This window comes from Zeugodacus cucurbitae, chromosome 6 (assembly GCF_028554725.1).
Source record: "Zeugodacus cucurbitae isolate PBARC_wt_2022May chromosome 6, idZeuCucr1.2, whole genome shotgun sequence".
Classification (NCBI taxonomy): domain Eukaryota; kingdom Metazoa; phylum Arthropoda; class Insecta; order Diptera; family Tephritidae; genus Zeugodacus; species Zeugodacus cucurbitae.
Genome location: NC_071671.1, coordinates 6,686,325 through 6,709,464, shown reverse-complemented (window position 1 = coordinate 6,709,464; position 23,140 = coordinate 6,686,325). Strand labels below are relative to the sequence as shown.

The 23,140-nt window shown below is 30.9% G+C and overlaps 2 protein-coding genes across 3 annotated transcripts in view; one reads left to right on the top strand and one right to left on the bottom strand.

Annotated features, from left to right (window-relative positions):
- Window positions 1–6,032, top strand: part of LOC105210270 (uncharacterized) — a 36,598-nt gene extending 30,566 nt beyond the window's left edge. The window contains exon 11 of the mRNA XM_054233021.1: window positions 27–6,032. The gene's annotated coding sequence lies outside the window, so the exon portion shown is untranslated. The remainder of the gene's footprint in view (window positions 1–26) is intronic.
- A 685-nt stretch (window positions 6,033–6,717) lies between these two features.
- On the bottom strand, window positions 6,718–13,247 carry LOC105210269 (fas apoptotic inhibitory molecule 1). 2 transcript variants are annotated; one of them, XM_054234483.1, is made up of 4 exons: window positions 13,042–13,247; window positions 7,810–8,052; window positions 7,140–7,412; window positions 6,718–7,068 (listed from the first exon to the last, which is right to left on the bottom strand). In XM_054234483.1, exons 2-4 carry the CDS (start codon window positions 8,011–8,013, stop codon window positions 6,877–6,879), a joined length of 669 nt encoding a protein of 222 aa, XP_054090458.1. In that variant the 5' UTR covers window positions 8,014–8,052; window positions 13,042–13,247; the 3' UTR covers window positions 6,718–6,876. The 2 variants fall into 2 exon arrangements, with proteins under 2 accessions (XP_054090458.1, XP_011179398.1); XM_011181096.3 differs by having other exon boundaries at window positions 6,719–7,068; window positions 13,061–13,247.
- Between the last annotated feature and the right edge of the window lie 9,893 nt (window positions 13,248–23,140).

Here is a 23,140-nt window from a genome sequence, read left to right as displayed (position 1 = left end):
CCAATAATAATAAAAGTCTACTGCAGCACATGTTTTGCCTTCCATTAAATTAAAGTAAACACAAGAAAATTGCAGAAACAAGAAATACAAAAAAAAAAAAAAAAAACAAATAAAATAACAAAAAAAGAAAATTGGAAACAGAAAATCATAGAAAATCATAAAACCAATAACGACAAGCGTAAAGTGAAAAAAAATAAATTTAAAGCTGATGCAAGCATGAAAACAAAAACAAAATTATAAAAAATACAAAAAATTACAACAACACAGCTAGCGCGGATGAAACACTTTCAAAAGACACACGAACAAAATGTGACAACAACTATAGCAGCAACCACAAGAACAACAATAACAACAATTACTACAACTACCACAAATATACAACAACAGCCAGTTATTTGTATATGTATTTTTGATAGAGAGCATAATTGAATGCGTCTTTGTGACATGAAAATGTTGCAGCAACATGTTGCTCGGCAAAAAAAAAAAGAAAGAAAAAGGCAATTGAAGGTACTTTTGTTACAAAATAGTAAATTATCATTTTATAAATTTTGAAAAAATTTTTTCTAATAATTTTCGAAAGTTATTGCAGTGCAAAATTTTTTCGAAAAGATTTGAAATCAAATTTCGAAAAAAAATTTTACTTAAATTTGATTGAATTTTTTTTCTATTTTATTTGAAAACTTTTTTGTCTAGTTAAAATATAATTTTTGTATTGCAAAGCTTGTAAATTTTGATCTTCTATATTCTTGCATCTTCTATAAATCTATAAGATACTGAAACTCACCACAAAATGATTTCTAAGTAAATTTAACTTTTTGGAATATTGAAAACCAATGTGTAAGCTGTAACAACTGGCCGCATTTTCGAAATCGTTTATTGTGAAGTCATTGGAATCAACGAAAATGATTATTCTAAACCCAAAAGATTGTAGCTCTGGTAAATTTTTTTAAAATCGTTGTATACTTTTGGCCTTTTTTAGACAAAAGAATTTTAAATGATTTTTTAAGTAAGAATTTCGAAAGTTAAATAAGAAGTTCGAAATACAATGTTTGAAAATAACGTTAGTTTTCGAATAACGTTGCATACTTTTTGGCTATTTTAAATATATTTTTTTTAATTAAGAAATGCGAAAGTTAAAAACTAGTAGTACAATGTTCGATAATAGTGATTCTTCGAAGTCTCTTTTTGAACTCACATAATTTTCTCGAATATCGTTGCATATTTTTTGGGTTTTGCAAGTAAAATTTTAAGTAGAGGCTGGATCCAAGATCATATATTTAAAATTGAAGCAAAATACTATCCGATAAAAATTTTGCTGAACACAATTTTTTTTTATTAATATTTACCGATTTTTAGTATCGTGAGTTTTATGGGATTATATACCACGATTTTAATGCGAATTTATAAACTAAAATTTTAATTACAGTAACAAACAATTTATTTTTTGGTTAAACAACTTTTTTGTTTCTCTTTGCATGCGATTATGTGTTTTATTTGATTAATTTAATTTTTCTTTCATCTGAAAAGTATGCAACGGTTCGAAATTGTGGACTTATTTGTGTTGCTTGCATTCATGAAAATAGTATTTACTCGTAAGAAGCTTTTATCCGTAATAATTGCAGCAAAGAGTTTTTGAAATCATTTTGCAACGCTAAAAAATCAATTTCTACTTAAAACGATGCCTACATTTAGGTGCTAAATGGCTGCCAGGTCACTATGTTTGTATTTGTTTTTCTTTTTTGTAGTTGTTTTTGTTTGAGAATGTGTTTGAAAGCATAATAGAAGCAAGTAATGAAAAGAGAGTGACACTGAAAAAATAATATTTATTAAAATAAAATACTGTTGTGGTTGAAGATGCTGAAAAAAATATTAAAACTAATGTGGTCAATAGGAAATTTGTAAGCAAGAAAAACACGCTGTAACAGTTATTTATGTGCGCATGCGAAGATGGTGGCAGTTAATGTTAAGACGCAACTGAAAGGTTTTTTAATATTAGCATAAAATATAAATTAATAAATAAAAAAATAATGAAAAATTAAAAAAAAAAATATATAAATTAAAAACGCAAGAACGAACAACTAAATAAAATATTATGACATTTTAGCAAAGCATGTTGGCGTAAAGTAACAAACAAAAAAATCACAACATACATACATACACATACAAATAAATAAAAATAAAAATTAAAATAAAAAAAAAACAAAAAAACATTAATTTAAGGCATGCCAAGTAATTATGTAATTGCAATTGTAATGTATGTTTGGCGCGCCCAAAGCGGCAAGCGAGCAAAACTAAAACACAATTAGCGCGATTATGTGAAAATTAAAATAGAATTTTCAAAATATTTTACTTTTTAAAACAAACACATTCACTCACTCACTCACATACATACACACACATACGATGGTACTTTAGTCTAGATTTACTGCTAAATAAATTAATAAATAAAAAATGGAAACAACAAATTAATTAAATAAAACTATGTATTGTACTACAACTACGACTACAGCAAAACTACTATTATTACTAAATATATTAATATGTAAGCAAGAAAGTAAATTCTAAAACGATTTGAATAACGCAAATATTATTATTATTAAATATAATTTTTTGAATTTTTTTAAAACAATATTACATAATACGCATGTGTATCGCTGTTGTAGTTTAATTAAAAAAAAGTAACGGTAATTGTGTTCGAAGTTCACTTAAATTTTTATTACTTTAGAAATTGTTCACCACTTTTTTCAAGCGCACGTAGTGTAAAAGGATTCATTTATTCGTTTACAAGACATTCCGGTTTAATTGGTAGCGGTAACGTAGTCGGTTTTATGTTCGAAAAACGATTCTTGTCGCAAAAAATTGTCTGAAAGTATTTAAATATGCTTTATACAGCTAAAACAACAAAATACTAATTTTCGAAATTTCGAACATCATTCGAATAACATATGTTCGAATGTTCGAAAAAATATTTCAAATTTTTGTAATCAAAATGTCATTGTGAAATCTTTTTTGTTGTGTTTTGAGCACTTTTTCGACTTAAAATTTTGTAAATTCGAAATTCGAACATAATAAATATCGTTTATTTTTACGTTTAGCGAAGATCAGCAGTACACATGCGTGTCATATTACAAAAAAATATTATTTTTGCCTTAACTTATGTATGCTTGTTTTCTACTTGAAATCTGTTTCCGAAAACTATGTTATAGGAAAAATAGTATATTCGAAAAAAAATTAAAAAAAAATCAACAAATTCATACGTTTTCTAATTCGAAAAAAAAAACGAAACTTCGAAAAACATTCCAACTGTACTTAAAGTGACATTATTTTATATTTATCCAAAATTTTATCCCAAGTAAATTGCATTTTTTTAACAAGATTTTGTGTTAAATGTAAATTACATACACACACATACATTCACACCATGCAATGTTATGAATATAATTTAATTAAGTAGTAGTTAAATTAAGCGTAAAATTAATATAAAACATGAATATTCTAAAAGAAGCAACACCCTTAATATTATTATTATAATTATTACTAGAAACAAGATGAACAAAGCAAAAACAAAAACAAAAACAAAAAAATAAAAATTAAAATTAAAAAATCACAAAACTGATTGATAAAGTAAACTTAAAATCAAAGTTTAGTGCGCAGTGCAAAGGCAACTTTTAATGTTTCGATTAAGCTAAGACATAAAAGAAAAATACATGATTACAATTACATACATACTCTTATGCTAACAACTCGATAATTAAGTTCGAAAAAAATAATTCTAAAACTGCAAATAGTTAAAGTAAAACAAAAAAAATTTCGACACTTACATACATACATACATACATGCATGTTGTTTTTGTTTGTTTTTTGGTAAACAGTGTGTTCCTTGTGGAAGAATAACCAAAATTTGTGTGCACCAACCAACCAGTTGTCAACATTATTATTTGAGACTTTTGCCAGCGGAAGGAGGTGAAAACGAAATGTAATAATGTCGCATTTGTGCAAGTCTTATTGGAGAGGTACTATATGAGTTGAGCGCTTTTAAAATGTATTTATTTAGATTTAAAATTTTAACATATTTTTGAAAGTTCGAAAATGATAAATTTTCATAAATTCATGTGATTTTAACAATATATCACTGATATATTCAAATTGAGTTTTTAATGTATTTTTGATTGTATTTTATATTAAAAAAAATGTTTCAAAATTAATTTTCGAAAAAAAAAATTTTCGAACTTCAAAAAAAGTAACACTAATCTCAAATTGTGCTTTTAAAATCATTTTTTAAATTTAAATTTTTTCAAAATAAATTTATTTTCGAACTTCAAAAAAAGTTACACCAATCTCAAATTGTGTTTTTAAAATAATTTTTTAAATTACAAATTTTTCAAAATTAATTTTCGAACTTAATTTTTTTTCGAACTTCAAAAAAAATTTACACTAACCTCAAATTGTGCTTTTTAAACACTTTTTGTATTGTAATTCTTAATACGTCACACTCTCTTATATATGACTTGCATAAATGCGGTTTTAGTTAAGGCTAAGTTAAAAAGTTACACAAAAATAAAATTATATACCGAGTCTCAACTCATGCAAACTAAATATTTGTTATGCACAAAAAAAAAATATTTGTTTATAAAACTAAATAGTATTAAAATTAAAAGAATGTAATTTTATTAAACAAAAATAATGCGGACTTTTGACTATGGAAGACACTTAAGTAACATAAATCAGAAAGTTTGAAGTTTCTTTGTTGTTGTAGGGGAGCGGTGTGTAGGGGATTATGCGAGAGTATTTCACAAAAAGGTAAGATTATTGGCTTTAACTCAAATATTCAAAATCCGGTGAATCAAATTTCAGTTTTCGATTTCGACACAATTTGTTCTTCGAATAAAAGAAAATGTATTCTGCCATCTTCGAAAAATTATTGGACTATTTTTCTAATTAAGATTTTTCAAATCGATTAATTCTGGTAGTGAGTCTCTTAACAAATAAAATTGTTTCAAATTTCTTGCAGAGCTCCGATTCTTTGAAGAACAACCGGATTGAACCCGTTATTTTTAGCACTTATTTTGCTAAGATTTCAACGTCTAAGATTACGTCTTGAAGAAATTTCATCTATTCTATATGCCGACCAGTAATTCGAAATTTGAATTTTCGAATTTCGCAATTTTTTGAAAAAAATACCCTTTATTCGATATTGGGCAATAATTCCAAATTTCGAATTTTTGAAAATTTCCAGATTTTCAAAATTGTGCTTATATTTATTTTAAAATAATATTACATCAATTCCTACACACCGCTTCCATATTTAACATCACCATAGACATTTTTTCAGATAAAAAAATTTAAAAATATTAAAATTCAATTGAAATTTCAAAAAAAATAATTAATAAATAAAATTTCCAATTAACTTCAACAAAACCGCCAGTATTTCTTTATAAATCTATGTATGTGTGTAATTAAGTTTGTACTCGTATTTTTCGCACACACTATTTACCTGATGTACTCACTCGTCCGCTGCTCATATGCCTTCGAATTTTAATTAAATTAAATCTATGTAACTGTGTATTGAAACATACTCGTCGTACTCCTTTGTATGTGATAGTCTAATGTGTCTGTTTCACACTTTATTTCCAGTTATCATTATTCTTTTTATTATCATTATTAAATAGTGTTATTATTAAAGTATAAAACTATTAAATTATATACCTACGATTAACTGAATACTTAAAAGACCAGTACACATACTTCGAAAATTAGTATATATACATTCAAGCATACAATTCTTAAATATACATTTAAATATATAATATATAGAGGGAGAGTATTAACAAAATAATAAAGGTCTTTATTTGTATTGATATGTATGAAATTTTCGATTTAGCAAAAGCAAAAACAAAAAATGAAAACGAGAAAGCAAAAAAGTATTTAAAATGATAATGAAAGACAACTAACGAGGTTGAAAACTAATTATATATATACTTACATACATAAATTAAACGAAAATAAAAATCACGAAAAAAAATTTAAAAATATTTAATGCGTGTTTCGAGTGATTTTGGAGGGGGGGTGGGGGTAAGGGTAAGGGTGCTAATGAATATCATATTAATATTTTTTCTAAAGAATATACACAAAGGTTTTTAAGAACCTTGAGAAATAATGATAATAAATAATTGTTTTACTTGACTGAGAACTTTAAGAATTTTCTTGTTCGAAAATAATGTTCGAAAATTTTATTTTTCGAAAAAAAAAAAAAATTACACTAAACTCGAATTGAACTTTTTTATATATTTTTTGAAAAAAAAAAATAATATGAAAAACCTCCCATAATCTCTCTCGTTTTGAAACTCAGGACCCGAGTGCCTTTGCCTTTGGCCTTTTGACGGCAGTTTTGAAAACAATTTCGATGCTCTTAAATCAAAAAATTATAAACCAAATCCAGGGGTTTGCAGAGAAAGGTAAGATTTACGTAGCCTGGGTAATATATTTCGGTCTGGAATGCGACTCTGTATAGGCAAAAAAAAAGACTCGGAAAGGATTGCAGGTCGTCAAAAAAAAACATCGTCAATATAGTGAATTATCAACTCTTGGGTTATGGATAAACCGGAATGATTCCGGATTAATGCATTCCTTTCAAAAATCGGTTCTCAGCACCCTCATAGATGTATTTAATTATCCAACTATAATTACCTTACTTGAATAAAATAAAATCTCGATTTCCATTCATCCATTATTTATTTCAAATACACATTTATCCACAAATTTCAATTAAAACTCATTCGATTTTTAGCACATAACGAGCACTATGCTATTATATCACTTTTATTTCTACTTAAACAACAATTCACAGCGGTGGTCACTTCAAAATACACTCACACATTAAATGGACGATAAAATCGAGAAGGGCTCTTGCATGACTTCGATGATCTTAGCCTCAGGTATCACTTCACCATTCGCCAGTAGGGTGTGTGTCAAGCCATCCAATTTATTGCCACTCGAACGCGCTTGCAGCACAAACTCATTGCCATTTTCCGTAAATTTGGTGTCGGTGCCACCGTCGACGAAGTCGCCCTGTGTGTATGAACAAAATTTGTTAAAGTACATGAAATGTTTTACCCACAGCCGAGAGGAACACCACTCACCGTTTCTTTGCGCAACTGATCGTTCACATACAAATTGATCGTGTCCAATTCCAACATTATGCGATATTCATTATCCTCAATACTGACCAACCACAGTCGATAATGTTTCGTCAGCTCATCGGTGTAGAGTTCGTGCGGTTTGCCATCAATATAGAGTGAGTATTCATATCTGAAACCTGGTGCTGGATCGACACGTATAATGCAACGCGCTTGATCGATATAAAAGGAGTCTTCGCCCACCAATTTGAACATCCAATCGCGGCGTAGGACTTCCTGGAATTATGGTAGGGAAATAAACATTTGTATTGTCTTAATAATTAATTTTCTCTTTCACAAAAGTGAGAATCGTTGAGTGTGTTGTATTCACACTCTTTTTCTCTCTCTCTCTTTCTCTCTCACTTGCTTAATCAGTTAGCTAGAGTCAGTCTCTTTCCCTCTCTCACACACTTGCATGGTCATTTAGCTTGAGAGTTAGTGCGCTTAAAATTAGCCAATGAAAGCGCTTTATATCTCTTCTTTCAAATGTGTCTCTCCAAAATATTTCGAAGTATTAATTTTTAGCTGATTCTTTTTTACTGATTCTTTTTTACTGATTCTTTTTTATTTTTTAAGTATTTGTTCGAATAATTTTATTTTTTAAATTTTCTAGAAATTTTGTCTTAGTACTCACCTTTCCATTTACCCATATCATTCGTCGCCCTGTGGTCGTGCCATGTTCCAATTCGATGCGATACATTTTCCCATTTATTGGCGCACACCATTTGGCCACAATATTATTTTTGTTGTAACGTTTCTCTTCCGGTATATGGTCGAGTGTCATAATAGGTTCATTTGGTAAATTCTCTAACCTCAAGGATGGCGATAGGAAAGACATTTTTTTGCAGAGATTTTAAGCTTTAATGATGATAAAAATCTAGAAAAGTATTGACAATCAAGAATATAGAGTAATCAATATTTTAAATAGGAATCGAAAATAGTATTTGAAAAATATATGTCTTTTTCAATTTTAAAACAAGTTATCTATACATACTATTATTATAAAGAGGAAAGACTTGTATGTATGTTTGTAATGAATAAACTCAAAAACTACTGTGTCGATTGCAAAAATTGTTTCGCCATTGTAAAGCTACGTTCTCCCTGAGTAACATGGGCAATATTTATTGCTCGAATTTAAACTTTTTGGAAATAGTTCCCAGATAGGGGTTTCAAAAAGATTCAGTGATGGAGAATCTTAATCTAAAACTGAAAATCGCGTGCAAGTCATTCTCTTCGCATCGCAATCCCGTGCGAAACTGGAGCGGTCTGCTAGTTTGGTATAAAGAGAGATTTCTTCGGAGGCTTTTATGAAATTTGATCAGAGAATTAATACTGCAACCGATTTTTAGAAGCTTCTCTGAATCAGTATCATATAAATTTTACCAATGCTCCCAAATGTAGGCAACATTTTCTTATTAAATATACTATACACCAGAATTCATGGTAAATTACGCCCCTAAGACGAGATTATTTTAAATTAATACATTTGTGTATGTTAATTATGGAATTAAGAGCATGAAGCTCCCAAATATGTCTTTTTAAAAAAAGTAATTTTCAAATAAAATTTTTTTTAATTCAATAAATTAAAAAATAGAATTTTGCAATCAAAAATTTTTAAAGAGTTTTTTTAATTATTGTAAGTTTTTAAGAACTTGACTGGTGTTTTTGGAACTTTAAGAAGAAATAACGTACATTTGAATTGAGAATGGTAAAAAATATTTAGAAAATAAATTCAAAATACAAAAAAATAATAAATTAAACTAGTATTGAACATTTTTCTAGCAACAAGTTTGAAAAAAATTATCAAAAAAAAAATTAAGTTGATAATTTTCGATTTATTTGCTGAAAACTTATAAATCATATGCGCCTAAAAGTAGACTACTATATTTGAAAAACAGTGATTGCACCAGTTTTGAGTAGTTTTTCATTGAAAATCCATCACATATGATATTAAAATTGAACTAGTCGCCATAAAAGCAATTTTCTATAATAACAACAACAAAAATACAACAGTTATTAAATATTTCATAGCACACATGCGTAAATTTGCATATTTTCGAAAACATTTTTCAGCAGACACACAATTGCATTTAAAACGTTAAACACTTTTAAACACCCGCTGGCCATATGCACAACGGTAAATTGCATTTGCTATTAAACATTTTTAATACCGAAAAATCCGTTTTCAGCATTCATAAATGCCATAAAAAATTATATTTGCGAGCGTGATAAAATTTTGCTGCCACGAAACATTTTTACTATCAGCTACCCAGCTGTGTGTTGGAAGCTATTCGCTGGCTGTTTGTCTGTTAATCAAAATTTAGCTTTGTAATGTTTTCCTTTTGCATTTTCACATACAAACACAAGCATATTGCTGTTTCATGATAATCCTTTATACTTTTCAGCATTTGTTTATTTTTATTTTTGTTTTTGTGTTTATTGATGCATATGTGAGTATATGTGTGTGTGTGTGTTTGTGTTGTATTTCTGCGAATGCACAGTAATTGCATACGACCAACACAAATAGCTAGCTATAAAATCAATAGATAGAAATATACTCGTACTGGCGAAAAGAAATTAAATCGACAACAGCAGCAATAGCAATATAGCAATAACAATAACAAAATGACATAAAGCAAAATTATACATATTGAGATAATTAAATGATTAAGCAAACATGTGTACTTAGTATAGTCATATGTGTATTGAAAAGCATACAAAGACACATTAGACAAACACACACATACATATACATATGTGTTTGTATGTATATATTTATATTTTATATATATTTATTTATGTATGTATGTGTTGTGAGAAAGAAAACTGCTGTTTTATAAATATCCTGTTGAAAAGAAAATGCTAAGGTTAAGGCGCGCACTGTTGACACTTTTTTATGGCTCATTGGCAAATATTGAGTTTGTAGGTATTTGGCAGTGAGCTGTAATGAAAAAATATTTATCTAAGCGTTTTTGTTTTTTTAACTATTTATAATTTATTATTAATATTTTTTTATAGGACAGTGAAAAAAATTAGTTTTAAATTTGTACGAATTAAAGAAAAATTATTTCATAAAATTTTTTATTAAAGAGTTTTCAAATTTTATTAAACAATTTTCAACGGTAGTAGGCAATTTTCTTTTCTTATTTAGAAAACTTTGAAATTATCCACAGATTAATACAATGTTTTGTAGTGAATTTTAATTTATATTAAGATATTAAAACAAAAAATTTAAATAATTTAAATATTATTTAACGAAACTCATTAATGTGAATTTTATTTTTTATTATATTTAGAAAATATTTGGAAATTTATTTTATATATTATTATTTTTATTAATTTATTTATATTATTATTTTATTTTATAAGTTTAGTTTTTTTATAAAATTAAAAAAAAATATATAGTTTACTTTTTGATATACAGCTGAACTTCTTTAAGGCAGTAGTCTGCTCTACAGGCTTCAAAAAATCGATTTTTTTGTTTTGTTTTAAATCTTTTAGAAAACTATCCAAGAATATGTCTTTAAAATTCCAGAGGCCAATTCGACTGATTTTTGAAGCTAGAGCAGTTTTAGTGGCCGAGCGTCGAGCAGGTGCGAATGCTCAGTCAGACTTTTAAAGCGCGTTTTCTCGAGTTTTCATTTTCACAAGTGTTAGAAAACGGTGCCGGTGATAGCAAAAAGAATATATGACCGATCGAAATAAAAACCAAAGTGTTATAGCTTCAGTATTACATTATCTTCTATTTGTACTAAAAAGTTGGGCAGGTATTATTTAAACTACTTGTTTTGCAACTTAAAGTCAATTTTTTTCTCAAAAAAGTGAGTTTTTTTTTTCAAACTTGTAAAAATTTGGAATTTTTTAACTTCTTCGGTAGTTTTTTAGTTCATAAAGAAAAAAACTTATAAAAATTTAAAAAAAAATTTGGTTCGACTGTTTCAGTTGCATCGCACGACCTCCATTACCGGCACCGATTTACAAGTGCAGACTCCAGGCGCTCCAGAAAAATACTTACAACTTTGAAAAAATTTCAATATTTTTTAAATAATAATTATTGTTTTTAAAGCCTTAAATATAGTACACTATCGTCTTAAAATTCCGTTTATCCTTCCCTTTCAATAAAAATTGCTAAAAAAACGTTTTTTTTTCGGTTTCTAAAGCAGACTTGGCAATTGAAGTCAAATTTCATACAAATTATCTTCCATAACTAGAAGTCTCTCGATTCGAGTTAGGTAAGTTCAACTGTGGTTAGATTTTTTGTAATTTTAATTTGTTTAAATAATAAATTTTAATCTAATTTTTTCATGGTTGGATTAAGTAATAAAAATGCAAAATTTTTTATGATGATTATTTTTTTATAATTTTTATTGTTCTCCTTTATTTAATTTAATTTTAATTTTTTTATTTAAATTTATTTCTTTCCGTATTTAAGGGGTTACTGGGTTTCGTGGGTTCAGAAAATTTATTGTTTGTTTTAATTTCTACAACATCTCAAGAATATTATCCCAAATTTTCAAGTCGATCCGAATAATAGTTTCGCAGATACTACCTTTGGAAGGTGTGCGCTCCAGGTCAGGTATTATTGTTACTCAAAACTTTAAACGTGATTTTCTCGGAACCGTTTTTTCAAAGTCGGTTGTCAAATGTTCTCGAAAACTACTCAACCGATCTTGATGAAATTTTGTACAGGTGTTCGAGATACAATTTACTCGTGCTTGAACAAAGGATTTTATTTTTTTTTCAATTACAACTATTTAAAAAAAAAATAGTAAATTTTATGTTAAGCAAATTTGACCGAAATTTTTATTTTTTTGGGAAAATGTCTGCCGAAATTCCAATTTATACTTTTTGTCTTTCCTAGTTCAAGCACGAGTTTATGGTCTTACCTAAAACACTTATTTTTGTTTTTTTTCATTTTGGATCCCCGTTTTTTCTCTTTTTCAAAAAAAAATTATAAATAATTTTTGTAAATTCCTTTAACTGCAATGAAAAAATAGTATTATCCTTGTATCTACATTTGTATATATGAATAATTTTTCAAACATCAAAATTTTTATTCAAAATAATTTTTTTATTTATTTTTAATTTTTACTTACAAAAAGCATTTTCGATCTTTATTTCATAATTTTATTACGAAAAAAATTTTTTGGATATATACTTTTTTGAATATTTTTTGTTATTAATGAAAGTATTTTTAAATCGTTATTAATCATTCAAAAATTAGTTATTGTTGGTGTTATTGCTTTGTAGTTCTTTTGAAATTCTTCGAAATGGCTAATTTTGGCATTTTTTTAATATAAATATTAACAAAAAAATATTATAATTATATTTTTCTTTATTTTTTTTGAAATTCCCAATATCTCCAAAGATATTTTTCTATTTAATTTTCAATCGGCAATTTACATATGTTATAATATTTTTTCATAGATTACTTTTTGGGTTTTTTATTTCAAAACTATAATTTTTTTTCTTTATTATTGCGTCTAAGTAATTTTAATTTATAATTATTTCAATTAAATAATTATTAAAAAATCATAATCATTATTTTTAAAAAATCATATTATTATAATTACTGAATTATTTTGTTCTATGATTTTTATTTTCATTTTGTAGTCTTATTTTCTGAATTTTTGTAATCATTTTTTTAAATTTATATATAAATTCCTCAACAAATGCCATTTGCAAAACACTGATGATTCACAAATAATATAATGAATAAAATAAAAAACATTTCCTCATATGCTACTACCAAATTTTTATGTAGAAAAATTTAAAAATTCCAAAAAATTTTACAAAAATTATACTTCTCTCAACAAAAGCTATTTTGAACAAATATATATTTTTTAATTATAAAAACACCACATACATTTTTATTTCACACTAACATTTTAATATTTGCACGCCATAAAAGAAAGAATTCCACACAGCTACTATTCAACCACCCAACAGTTAGAGTAATAAAATTTCAATTTCTTTCTCCGCAAAAAAACCGAAACTTTAATATTTATATTTTTACTTCACACGTTCGCTCCCACAACGAGCACACGAAACCGTTTCGTTGAGCCGTCAGTAACGTACTGAATGAATGGTGATTTGGGTGAAAACATGTTAGCGCCTTACGGTATGCAACAGCCAACACATATGCACACGCACACACACACAGACACATACTCTCACTTGTGTTCGCTAATAAACTATTATTCGCGCTGAACTCGTTGTCGCCGCCGCCGTCAACACAACGCCATGGCATCGCTCGCTATTCCTGTCGTTGCCTTGCATCGACCACGCTAATGGTGGCATTGGCACAATGAAAAGTGGGCGCCAAACGGCTGCAGTCAACCGGCAAGCTTCGATACTCTACAAACCAGCAGTAGTTACATATGTTGGTACACAGCCATGAATATACATGTATGTATGTATGTATGTGTGAGACTATAGTGGTGTTGGTGTTACTACTACTGACATTTATTACTACAATTACAACAAAAACTGCGACTTCGACTCTACAGGGAGTATTATTGTCGGGCTTTTGTTGTAATTTAGACCCTTGTGGAAAAATTTAGCAAGTTTTTTGGTTGACTCACCAATGCAAACGGATCCACCGAGCATTCCCATAAACCTGACATTTCAAGTTTTATTGATGGGAGTGATCCTGGTACTTTCTTGATATATTTTTAGTTCTTTCTGGGTTCTCCAACAATCCTTCACCAGAGTTTTAGTTATGGAATTCTTTTTCCGAAGATACATGGTCGAGCTCATGATCAATTTATGGATAGCCCATTGAAGTGTTATCGCTGTCTTAACTGCTTTGAAAACAATTGCTCATGATTATTGACTAACTAAGGTTTCTTATGATCTTCGAAACTAAAAGTATTGTCAATTCAACATATCTTTACTGATGAGGTGGTTATGGATCTCATTTAGAAGTGAAGGTTTCTAATTAGACAGCTGAATTTCAGAGTTGAGAAACGCTCAACTGCTCTTGCAGCTCCTAGTGTTAATAAGATGCCCTCAGAACCTTTTCTAAGGTTATGTTAATGTTTGGAAATTTCACTCAGATCGAAGCAAATCTACGGATTTTTTGTCTTCCGATTCAGTTGGAAGCTACTTGACCGTACTATACATTGGAGGCTAATTGGTTCCGAAGGTTCAGGTTATATTTTACGATATTACACTAGACTTCAATACAAACGAGGCGTGTTCAAAAAATAACGGGAATTTTTGTTTTTCGAAAAAAAAAATTATTTATTCGTCTACATTAATGGGATCGCCTTCAAATAGTCCCCATTCGATATTATGTACTTATGTGAGCACTTATTCCAATCGGCGAAACACTTCTCAAACTCCTTTGGGATTTCACTTTGGTTCTTTCAGCGATTTCAGCTTGTAAAACGACGGTCCTTTAAGGTTCTCTTTATTTTTCGAATTAGTAAAAAGTTACACGCATTCATGTCTGGCGAATATGGAGGAATTCACGAACAAGCAACGAAGTGTGAGCTTTTAACAAACGAAAATCGCCAATCTCATAAAAATATGTCAGCGGCTTCTAGAGGCAAATTTTATGGCACTTCAGGAGAACGTACATATATCAATATAATAAAAAATAAATAAAAAAAATTGATTCTCTAAACCTGTGAAATTTTAAAATTCCCGTTATTTTTTGAACATACCGCCTTTTGGACAATTATCTTGGAAAACCTAAGATCTTGAAAGCTCACAAAAATATAAAAATTTCGCATTTGGAATACCTCATTCTATCACTAGGACTTCGATTTCTAAAATTATTCGGATTTTTTTAAATTATAATCACAAAAGTCATAACTAAAAATTAACTATTTTGAAGATGAAAGCTTTTGAAAGTTTCTGAAATTATATCAAATTATTAATAAAATGGTGTATTGTGATCTTATTGTAAAGAAAATTGCGTTCTAATTGCACTACACATTCCTTTTGGGTTCTCCTTTTCTCTTCTACAATACAAGCATACATTAAGGCGCATGGCCATATACCGGCTATCATTCATATGTCAACATAAACACACACACATATGTGACTACAAAAACAAATATGTGCTTATAGGTATATATAAATGCATTTGTATATATTTAAATGGCATACAAGTGGTATGAGTATTTATTGCCCTGAATTGGCGCGCAACTTTAACTGTCTTTTCAACGCTGCACACAAATAAACAAGCAAACACGAACACACACATCGACACATATAAAGCAATTGCTCTTGCTGGTTTCCTTCATATTTTGGCTCCTGGCTCCTGACTCTTATGGTTCACATGTTTATTTATTGCACGCTTGTTGGTTCGTTTGTCTGTTTTCTGCATTCGGACAGGTTTGATGTGCGGCGCAAAGACTGGCCTTTTTGCGGCTACCAAATACACACAGGCATACAAACATAGAAAGGTGTATATGCATATAAGCACACTTTTTCACAGAAAAAAAAATGGAAAAAGTGTGGCACAAGTTGGCCTGCAAGGTTTGCGCGCGCTCTGAAGTGTTGAGTTCAAATTATATTTATATAATACTTGGCTGCAGTGGGTTAACTTACAATTTGGCTATTACAACGGTGAATTCGTTATATTTATATTTCGGAGCCTTCGCAGCAGTTCGAAAAAAGTAAAAACCTCGAAAAGCAAGTAGTAAGAGCGGCTTGTGTCAGGTTGTAAGTGCCAAAAGTTATGCACTGCAGCGCGATATTTTCCAAGCAATTGCTTGAGCGTTTTTTTTAGTAGAGTGCTAAGCAAATGTGGCATTTTAGAGTAGGACAAACTGACGCCGGTTGGAAAGTGGAGCCAGAAGACTTTTGTGTTAAAAAACTAGCTTAATTGTGTTGAGATGGCAGATTGAGTTCTAATTTATTGAGTTTTACCACGGATAATTAAGCTGTCAAAATTATATTTGACTTCTCAGTTTTCCATTGGAGTCGAACGAGTTTCGAAATCGTATTCTGAAAGCTTCGAAGAATTCCTTATTATTACAATTCTATCGATTTTTTATTTGAATGTTGAAAAATGTTGAAGCGAAATGGTGCTATATGGTGCAATAAAACCTTGTGTCCTATAGTGATGAGAGTCAGCATCAAAAGCACAGCTTTCACAAGCTCTCTTGAGTTCAGTTGTTAGTTCATGACCAAAGAGGGTTATACGCCTTAATGTATCTTAGTGTACCTTCATTAGAATTAAAGCTAAAATTTTCTTCTTGCAAGTAAAATTTTGAGAACAAATGACCCACTCTTAAGCGGACACGTCTCTGAGGCTCACAAAAATCGATCGATGGTAAGTGTTCGTCCAAGAGAAGTTTCACTGTATTGATAGCCACGTAGCCAGCGTTTCTGTAGAAATATTGTTTACTTTTGGACCCTGAGATCTACTAGCTGCAATAGTATTTCCGGCCTAGGGTGTTGTTGATGCGTATATAAAGTAAAATAGTTTTCGGTATTTCAAGTATCAGTTTCTGGTCTAACAAGATAACCTCTAACTGGTTAAAGGAAAGATGAGGCTCAAAGTTTAGAGGAACAGAGCTTTAAGTTCTTCTTTTTCTCTTTAGCTTTTTGGATTAATTGTTTTCAAAGGCATCTTTGAAGTGTAGTGTTCAAGTTTTTAGGTTTCGGGTACATTATTTCAGAGCTGGCGTGTTGTCTAGTTCTAGCTTCGGAAACTTTCGCAGAGAAAAGACGTTAGCTCGTAGGAAAGTTTGTTTATCTCATAGAAATTTGAAAGGTATGCAGTTTACGCAAGCTTTTGTGGACTTTACGAAGTCTTTGAATGAGAAGGCAAATAGAGGGATGTTTTTGAAATAAGACCTAAGGACCTAAAGCTGCTCTAATATATGTAGAGCTCAGTTGGGAAATACCTAATCTTTCATGAAAAAAATGGCATTAATTTAGGAACAGCTGTGAAATCACTTCATTCTGCGCAATTTGTGAAACAGCTGTGGTATTTCTTATAAAATATATAGGTTAATATACAGTTTAACGATTGCCGATGACATGTTGAAATGCGCACAAAATACCGCAAATAACAAAGCGGACCTTTGCTGTTGGCAAATTTATTGCGCTTCATTAGCAATTTAAATATGCAAGAAAAACCGGAGAGTGTGGTCAACTTTAAATCACACACACACACATACATACTAACACACATTCGCACATCAAACTCATGCAACATAGATTAAATGGAGCAAGCGAATACATGTTAGTATGCCAAATGAGCTGAAAAGTATGCAATAAAAGCAGGAAGAACTTAATGACAATGACAAAAACAACAAGAACAACAACAACAACAAAAGCGTCTGAAGGCCACGACAGCGCTTGCAGGCAATACAACTACAATACACAAACACCTATATATGAGAAATCGTGTGTGTGTATTGGTGTGTGTAAATGCACCTACTGCTAATATTACTTATTGCTTATGTATGTTTGTATGTATGTGTGTGTGGTCGGTGCGCTTCAAAATGTTTATTTATTTCGCTACAACTGCAAATAATGACATCATGAAATATTTACTCCGTTGTTTTTTATTATTGTTTTTGTTGTTGTACATATTGAAATATTCACGTACGAATCGAAACAGCCGTCGCCGGTTGGAGCGCGCTGACACATTGAAATGCTGAAAAAAGGAGGCGACATTTGCATTGCCAAACGGTAAGGAAAGTGAATATGACCGCCGGTGGTTTGGTGGCAAGGTGGCCAGCGTGGGTTGCTCACTAAGTGGCAAGTTGCGTAGTATAATTCATAACTTTTTGCAATTTATTCGCAGTGAAAGTTTAATTTGCCGGCAAGTGAGTAAGTAAGTAATACGCTGTGTATAATTGCCGCTTCCATTGTGTGTGGGTGGCTACCTTCACAGGGTGTGTTTGTGTACAGGGTGTGCGCGCGGAAGTGCGCGACAGGCAATGGCAAATTGGCGTGAACTGATTGCGCAAATTGCAAGGATTTGTGGCATCGACGAAAATTTGTTGGGAATACTTGCTCAATTTGCCATTTGGCGCGCTGAAAATTGCGTTAGTTAGAAAGTAAGTTTTGTTTTTTCAGAGTTTAGCAAACTCTTTTTATGTTGCACGAAATTGTTATGAATTTTAATTTGCTTTAATGACAGGTAATTATGTAACAGTTTGTATCGACAAATTGTTGCAGTTTTGTTTCTACTTTTAAGTTTGGATAATGTATGAGACACGCCATACCAAAATTTAGGTTATGTGTGGGAAGTTGCGACAAATTTTTGAAATGAACATAACCTCAAAAAGTATATATTTTTGTAAAGAAAGTAATACCTAATGAATTTAAAATATAGCGATTATTTATATTTCTAAATTTTCATAAAAATTTCCTAAATTTTTATAAAATACTAGCTGACTCCGCAGTCGTTGCACTGCGTGAAATTATTTGTTTTGAAAACACAGTTGAATTTGTATATTGTTGGAATACATTTATTTGTGATTTTTCTAAATTTTTTTCAATCAGCTTAATAAACAATATTTTTTGTTTTCTGTTCCGTTGCGTAAATGTAGAGAGAAGATGGTTTTTCAACTCGTGAATGAAATTTATGCCACACACCTCCAGCGACTGTCTTTGAGACCTGTTGATTGTCATCCCAAATGCAAGTCTCATTGGAAACTGAATACGTTTGAACTGTCATGGCAAATCGTTAGAACTCAAAGAAATTCGTGGAATCAAGCATTCTGCCCCCTTGTAAGTCGCTTTAAAAAATTCTTGCAACTATTACATTATTCGATAGCTGCTTGAAGTTTGCGAAGCATAATAAATGACAAAGCATTATAATGACAAAGAATTTAGAAATTTCACTGGATAATTCACAGCTTCGTCTTCATTTTCAATATGATCGATCGATGTGTATGAAAACAAATATCCCGGAAGTTGACTTTAAGTCGTATAGACATCGGTATTTTTGACAGTTAAAAATCTGCGTGCACTCAACCAATCGTAGTTACGATAAATTTGGCCAATGTTCGGATTGATTTCAAACCATTAGAAGTATTAACCAGAATTTGCCCAGTTCTTTGCAAATCTTCTGCGGTGCTTTCCTGTTGCAGGAACACCCGCATATTCATGGTCAATCATATGGTTTTCGCGTGCCGCCACAAGTACGATGACTTGAGACATGCGTTCAATTCCTCCGCCGCTGTTGATTTCGAAATTCAGAACGGAATGTGTTTGTCAATAACAGTATCATTACGCCACCAAAGCGACGATTATTATTCCACAGATCTTTCATTGTTCTGTCAAGTGCTTCTAGAAAATTGCACTCTTCTCATAGATGTTTCATAGATTTGCATGTTTAACTGAAGCTACAATGTCGAATGTGCCGTTCTTCCAACTTCAAGTAGCGTTGCTGCAATTCCAGTAGATGCGAGAGCCAACGTAATGCCATTTTGAGATCGTATTATTGCCAAATTCAATGATATCAGAATCAATCAGGATTCCCAGTTCCACCGTGCGTATCAATTTACAATTTTCCGACTAAACCTTCAAAGATCCACAACGAATAACCTCTGAACATTTCATCAAGAATGGTCCAACCGTTCTCGATCCTTAGCGTGTCTAATCTTGAACCGCTTTCGCAGTGCAAGGAACGGAAGCCCTCAAAGATAAATAATTTCCCCCGTTTTTTATACATTTACCACTGTTTCTTCGCTCCTGATGCTATATAGCCTATAGCCTTCCTCAATAAATGGACTATCCAACACAAAAAGAATTATTCGATTCGAACCAGTAGTTTCGGAGAATAGCGCGTTCAAACAAACTCTTCAACTTTATAATATTAGTATAGATTTAAAAAAAGCTGGAAGAGAAAGTGATAAAAAATAATTGGTTGCGAATTGGTTCCAAAATGAATGAAATCGGCCGATGTGTCTAGTATGAAATATATACTAACATTTTTTCTTCAGTTCATTGTCAGCCAATAGGGTTTATACGCAATAAGCTTTAAAGCTTTATAAGCTTTGGGTGATAACTCGAATATCTTGATATGTTTTCAAATCTTTTTTCGCTTTAGAAACGTCTCTCTTGTTATTTAAGAACCTATTCCTCAGATAACAACTATTCTAACCTAAAAAACAGTAGACCTAACTACAGCTTGAAACAAGTATTAAGTCTACACAACCCTTAAAAAAATACCCGGTTCGATTTTCGACTCTTCCACGCCCCATTTTGCAAGTTTCTAACAGCCATTATACTTCCCAATGACAGTTGTCAATCAGTTTGTCAAGCATTTTTCTGCTTGCGCCTACTCTACAACACCAATCAGTCCCCCTTTGCCTTCTTACTATACAATTATATACCCTTATGCGTCTACAAATACTTGTCTATCCAACGCGTCTTTTATAAAAGTACTTGCCACATACTCATTACCATATAGAAAATATTCAAAATCGTCACCAAAATAAAAATAGGCAAATAAATAGAGTGCCGCCCACCAAAAAATAAAGCTCAACGCCGCCATTAGAGTCGTGGTGGCAGTATGTCAATTCCTTAAAAACATTGACAGCGCGTCGCATCGCGTCCCGCGTCATTTGGTAACTGTCATTTCAGACATCGTAAATTTACGCGGTCATTACGGCTCGCAGCCACGCAGTCAATATCTTTTTTTCGCTCATCGTAGCGCCAGAATTGCCCACTTACATGCCGGCAGTATGTGTGTTTGAGGTTATGTGTGCTTAAGTAAATGAAAAAGTATTTTGTTGTGAAGGCTTCTAATAAATACTTGCCATACTCGTGTGTTAAAATAGTTATTTATGATCCACTAAGCACATTGGGACATGTGACGCACGAAATCATTTAATTTACATACTCATACTCGGGAGTAACCGTAAATACATAGTACGTATGCAGGTAGTTTCAAAGTCCCAAAGTGAACTCGATAAGGCTTTTAAATTAATGCTATTTATATTTCCGTAAAGGATATATAAAAGTTGTATATAGCACATAAATTTATATATAGTAACTTTATATATGTACCAATGGATTTTGCGTGAATTCGTCTCTTTGAATTCCAAAGTAAAAATAAAATGAAAATTACTTTCGTACAGTTTAAGTATTTTGGGTATTTATATATTCTATTTTCAAAAATAGACGCAAATTAATAGTAATTGATGATTATTGTCTTGAATTTCACTAATTTATTCAGTGAGATTCGTTTGAAATTCAGTAGAGCAGTACGAATAAATTTATAATGGCAATAATTTGTTTATTTTCGTAATTTAGTGTCCTCAAGGAAAACATGAGACCTTCATATAAAAATGAGACATTCTCAAAAAGCCTAAAAATATCAAGTCCAATAACTAAAATGGTGAATAAATAAAACTACTAATAACCTTGTTCGAAAAAGCTCGTATATCTGCTAACGTCTCTGAAGAAAGTCCATAGCAGAGAACGGCTTATTCACTTCCAATCACTGAGCGAAAGTGAGCTAAAAATTTCGTGAAGTGAGCAAAGCATTTCGGACCGAAGGCTCACATTGTACGCGAATGAGCGGTGCGGCGACATGAGCTGGTTTTTGCTCAACGCTGTGTTTCGCTCAGTGATTGGAATTGATTAGAAACTTTTGCGTATGAGCTGATTCAAAGAAAAAGTGAGTTTTGCAGTTCTCTGGTCCATAGCTAATGTACCTTCGAAAAAGTAATATATTCTGATAATACTTATATATGTTCAACACATTATCATTGTAAAATTTCCACTACCGGAAGGAATTCAGCGAGCTAAGTTTTAGGAGGTCTCTTCAGAGCTTTTTTATCGCTTTGGGCAGCTTTAGAATATTTCTCCATGTGTTAATAAAGAAATATCTCATGGATTCTTTAAATATTGCACGAAATCTCGAAACAATAACAAAACAGGTACTTCTAAGTAGTCTTTCATAAAACTTCAATGTTACCTAACAAAATACTTAGACGATACCTTCATGCTAGAGTTCATAGCTAAAATCTATTCTCTTAATATTAATATTTTAAAAGCAATCCTGAAAAAAAATATTGAGATCATTTCCTTTAATACCGATCTGAACCCTTTAGAACGACTATTCATGAACCAGAAATATGTCCACAATTTTTCCGATTTTTTTTTTAACTTTTGGATACAAACCTAAGTATTTTACATATCCCATCCAACTTCTTTCTCAAAGTCTATACGATTCTGAAAGCAACTAGACTAATATAATTGTAACTGTATAACTTTCCATATTTAAGACAATTTTAGAAATATGGCCGATCATAAGAGATCTTATCAGTATTATTCTCTGTACACGAAGTCGCCTCTAACAACCCATTTGTTTGAAGTAACATTATATAACCTTTTTAGGACAATAAATAAAGAGAAATCCGAGAGTTTGTGACAACATAACTATACAAGAAGAGTCCGAAAGAAGGTGTTCTCATACACACATTGAAGTAAATCTAACTTGCCTAAACTATACTTGAGATAGACATATTGAAAGCCTTACTATAGAAAATACTAAAACTGTTGCTGTTTTGTTAATTCAAGCCAAAATGTTCCCATTTCGAACTATCTCACTCCACATCAAAGGTTTCTAATAAATACCACATGTAGTTACTGCTCCTTGAAACTCCCGCTCTCAATAAGCATGATAAAAGAGTGCTTTATTTAAAAAAAATTATCGCCTGTTACTACTATATAGTTCAATGTAAAAGACAGACAAATTGCGTGCCGCCATCGTTAATTACAACTACAGTGTGAAAGGTCGTACATAAACAAACCCGTATGAAGGATTTTTAGCCACAGCGGCATATGCTCATAGCGCCATTTATTGTGTCTCCTAGGATTCCCGACAGAAATTATGTAAATTCTGCGCTTCTATACTCACATATATTTCATGTGAAACAGCTGTTAAAGGCGTCGACCAACAAACATATTATTTCGGCTTAATGACACCTAAATTGTCGTCAAACAACAGACGCCACAGCACCGTTATACCCCCA

Excerpts from the sequence above, each read along its gene's own strand:
- LOC105210269 (XM_054234483.1), bottom strand. The coding sequence starts at position 8,013 with ATGTCTTTCCTATCGCCATCCTTGAGGTTAGAGAATTTACCAAATGAA. Across the intron at positions 7,413-7,809 it reads TGATATGGGTAAATGGAAAG|GAAGTCCTACGCCGCGATTG; the intron begins GTGAGTACTAAG and ends CCATAATTCCAG. Across the intron at positions 7,069-7,139 it reads ATCAGTTGCGCAAAGAAACG|GGCGACTTCGTCGACGGTGG; the intron begins GTGAGTGGTGTT and ends TCATACACACAG.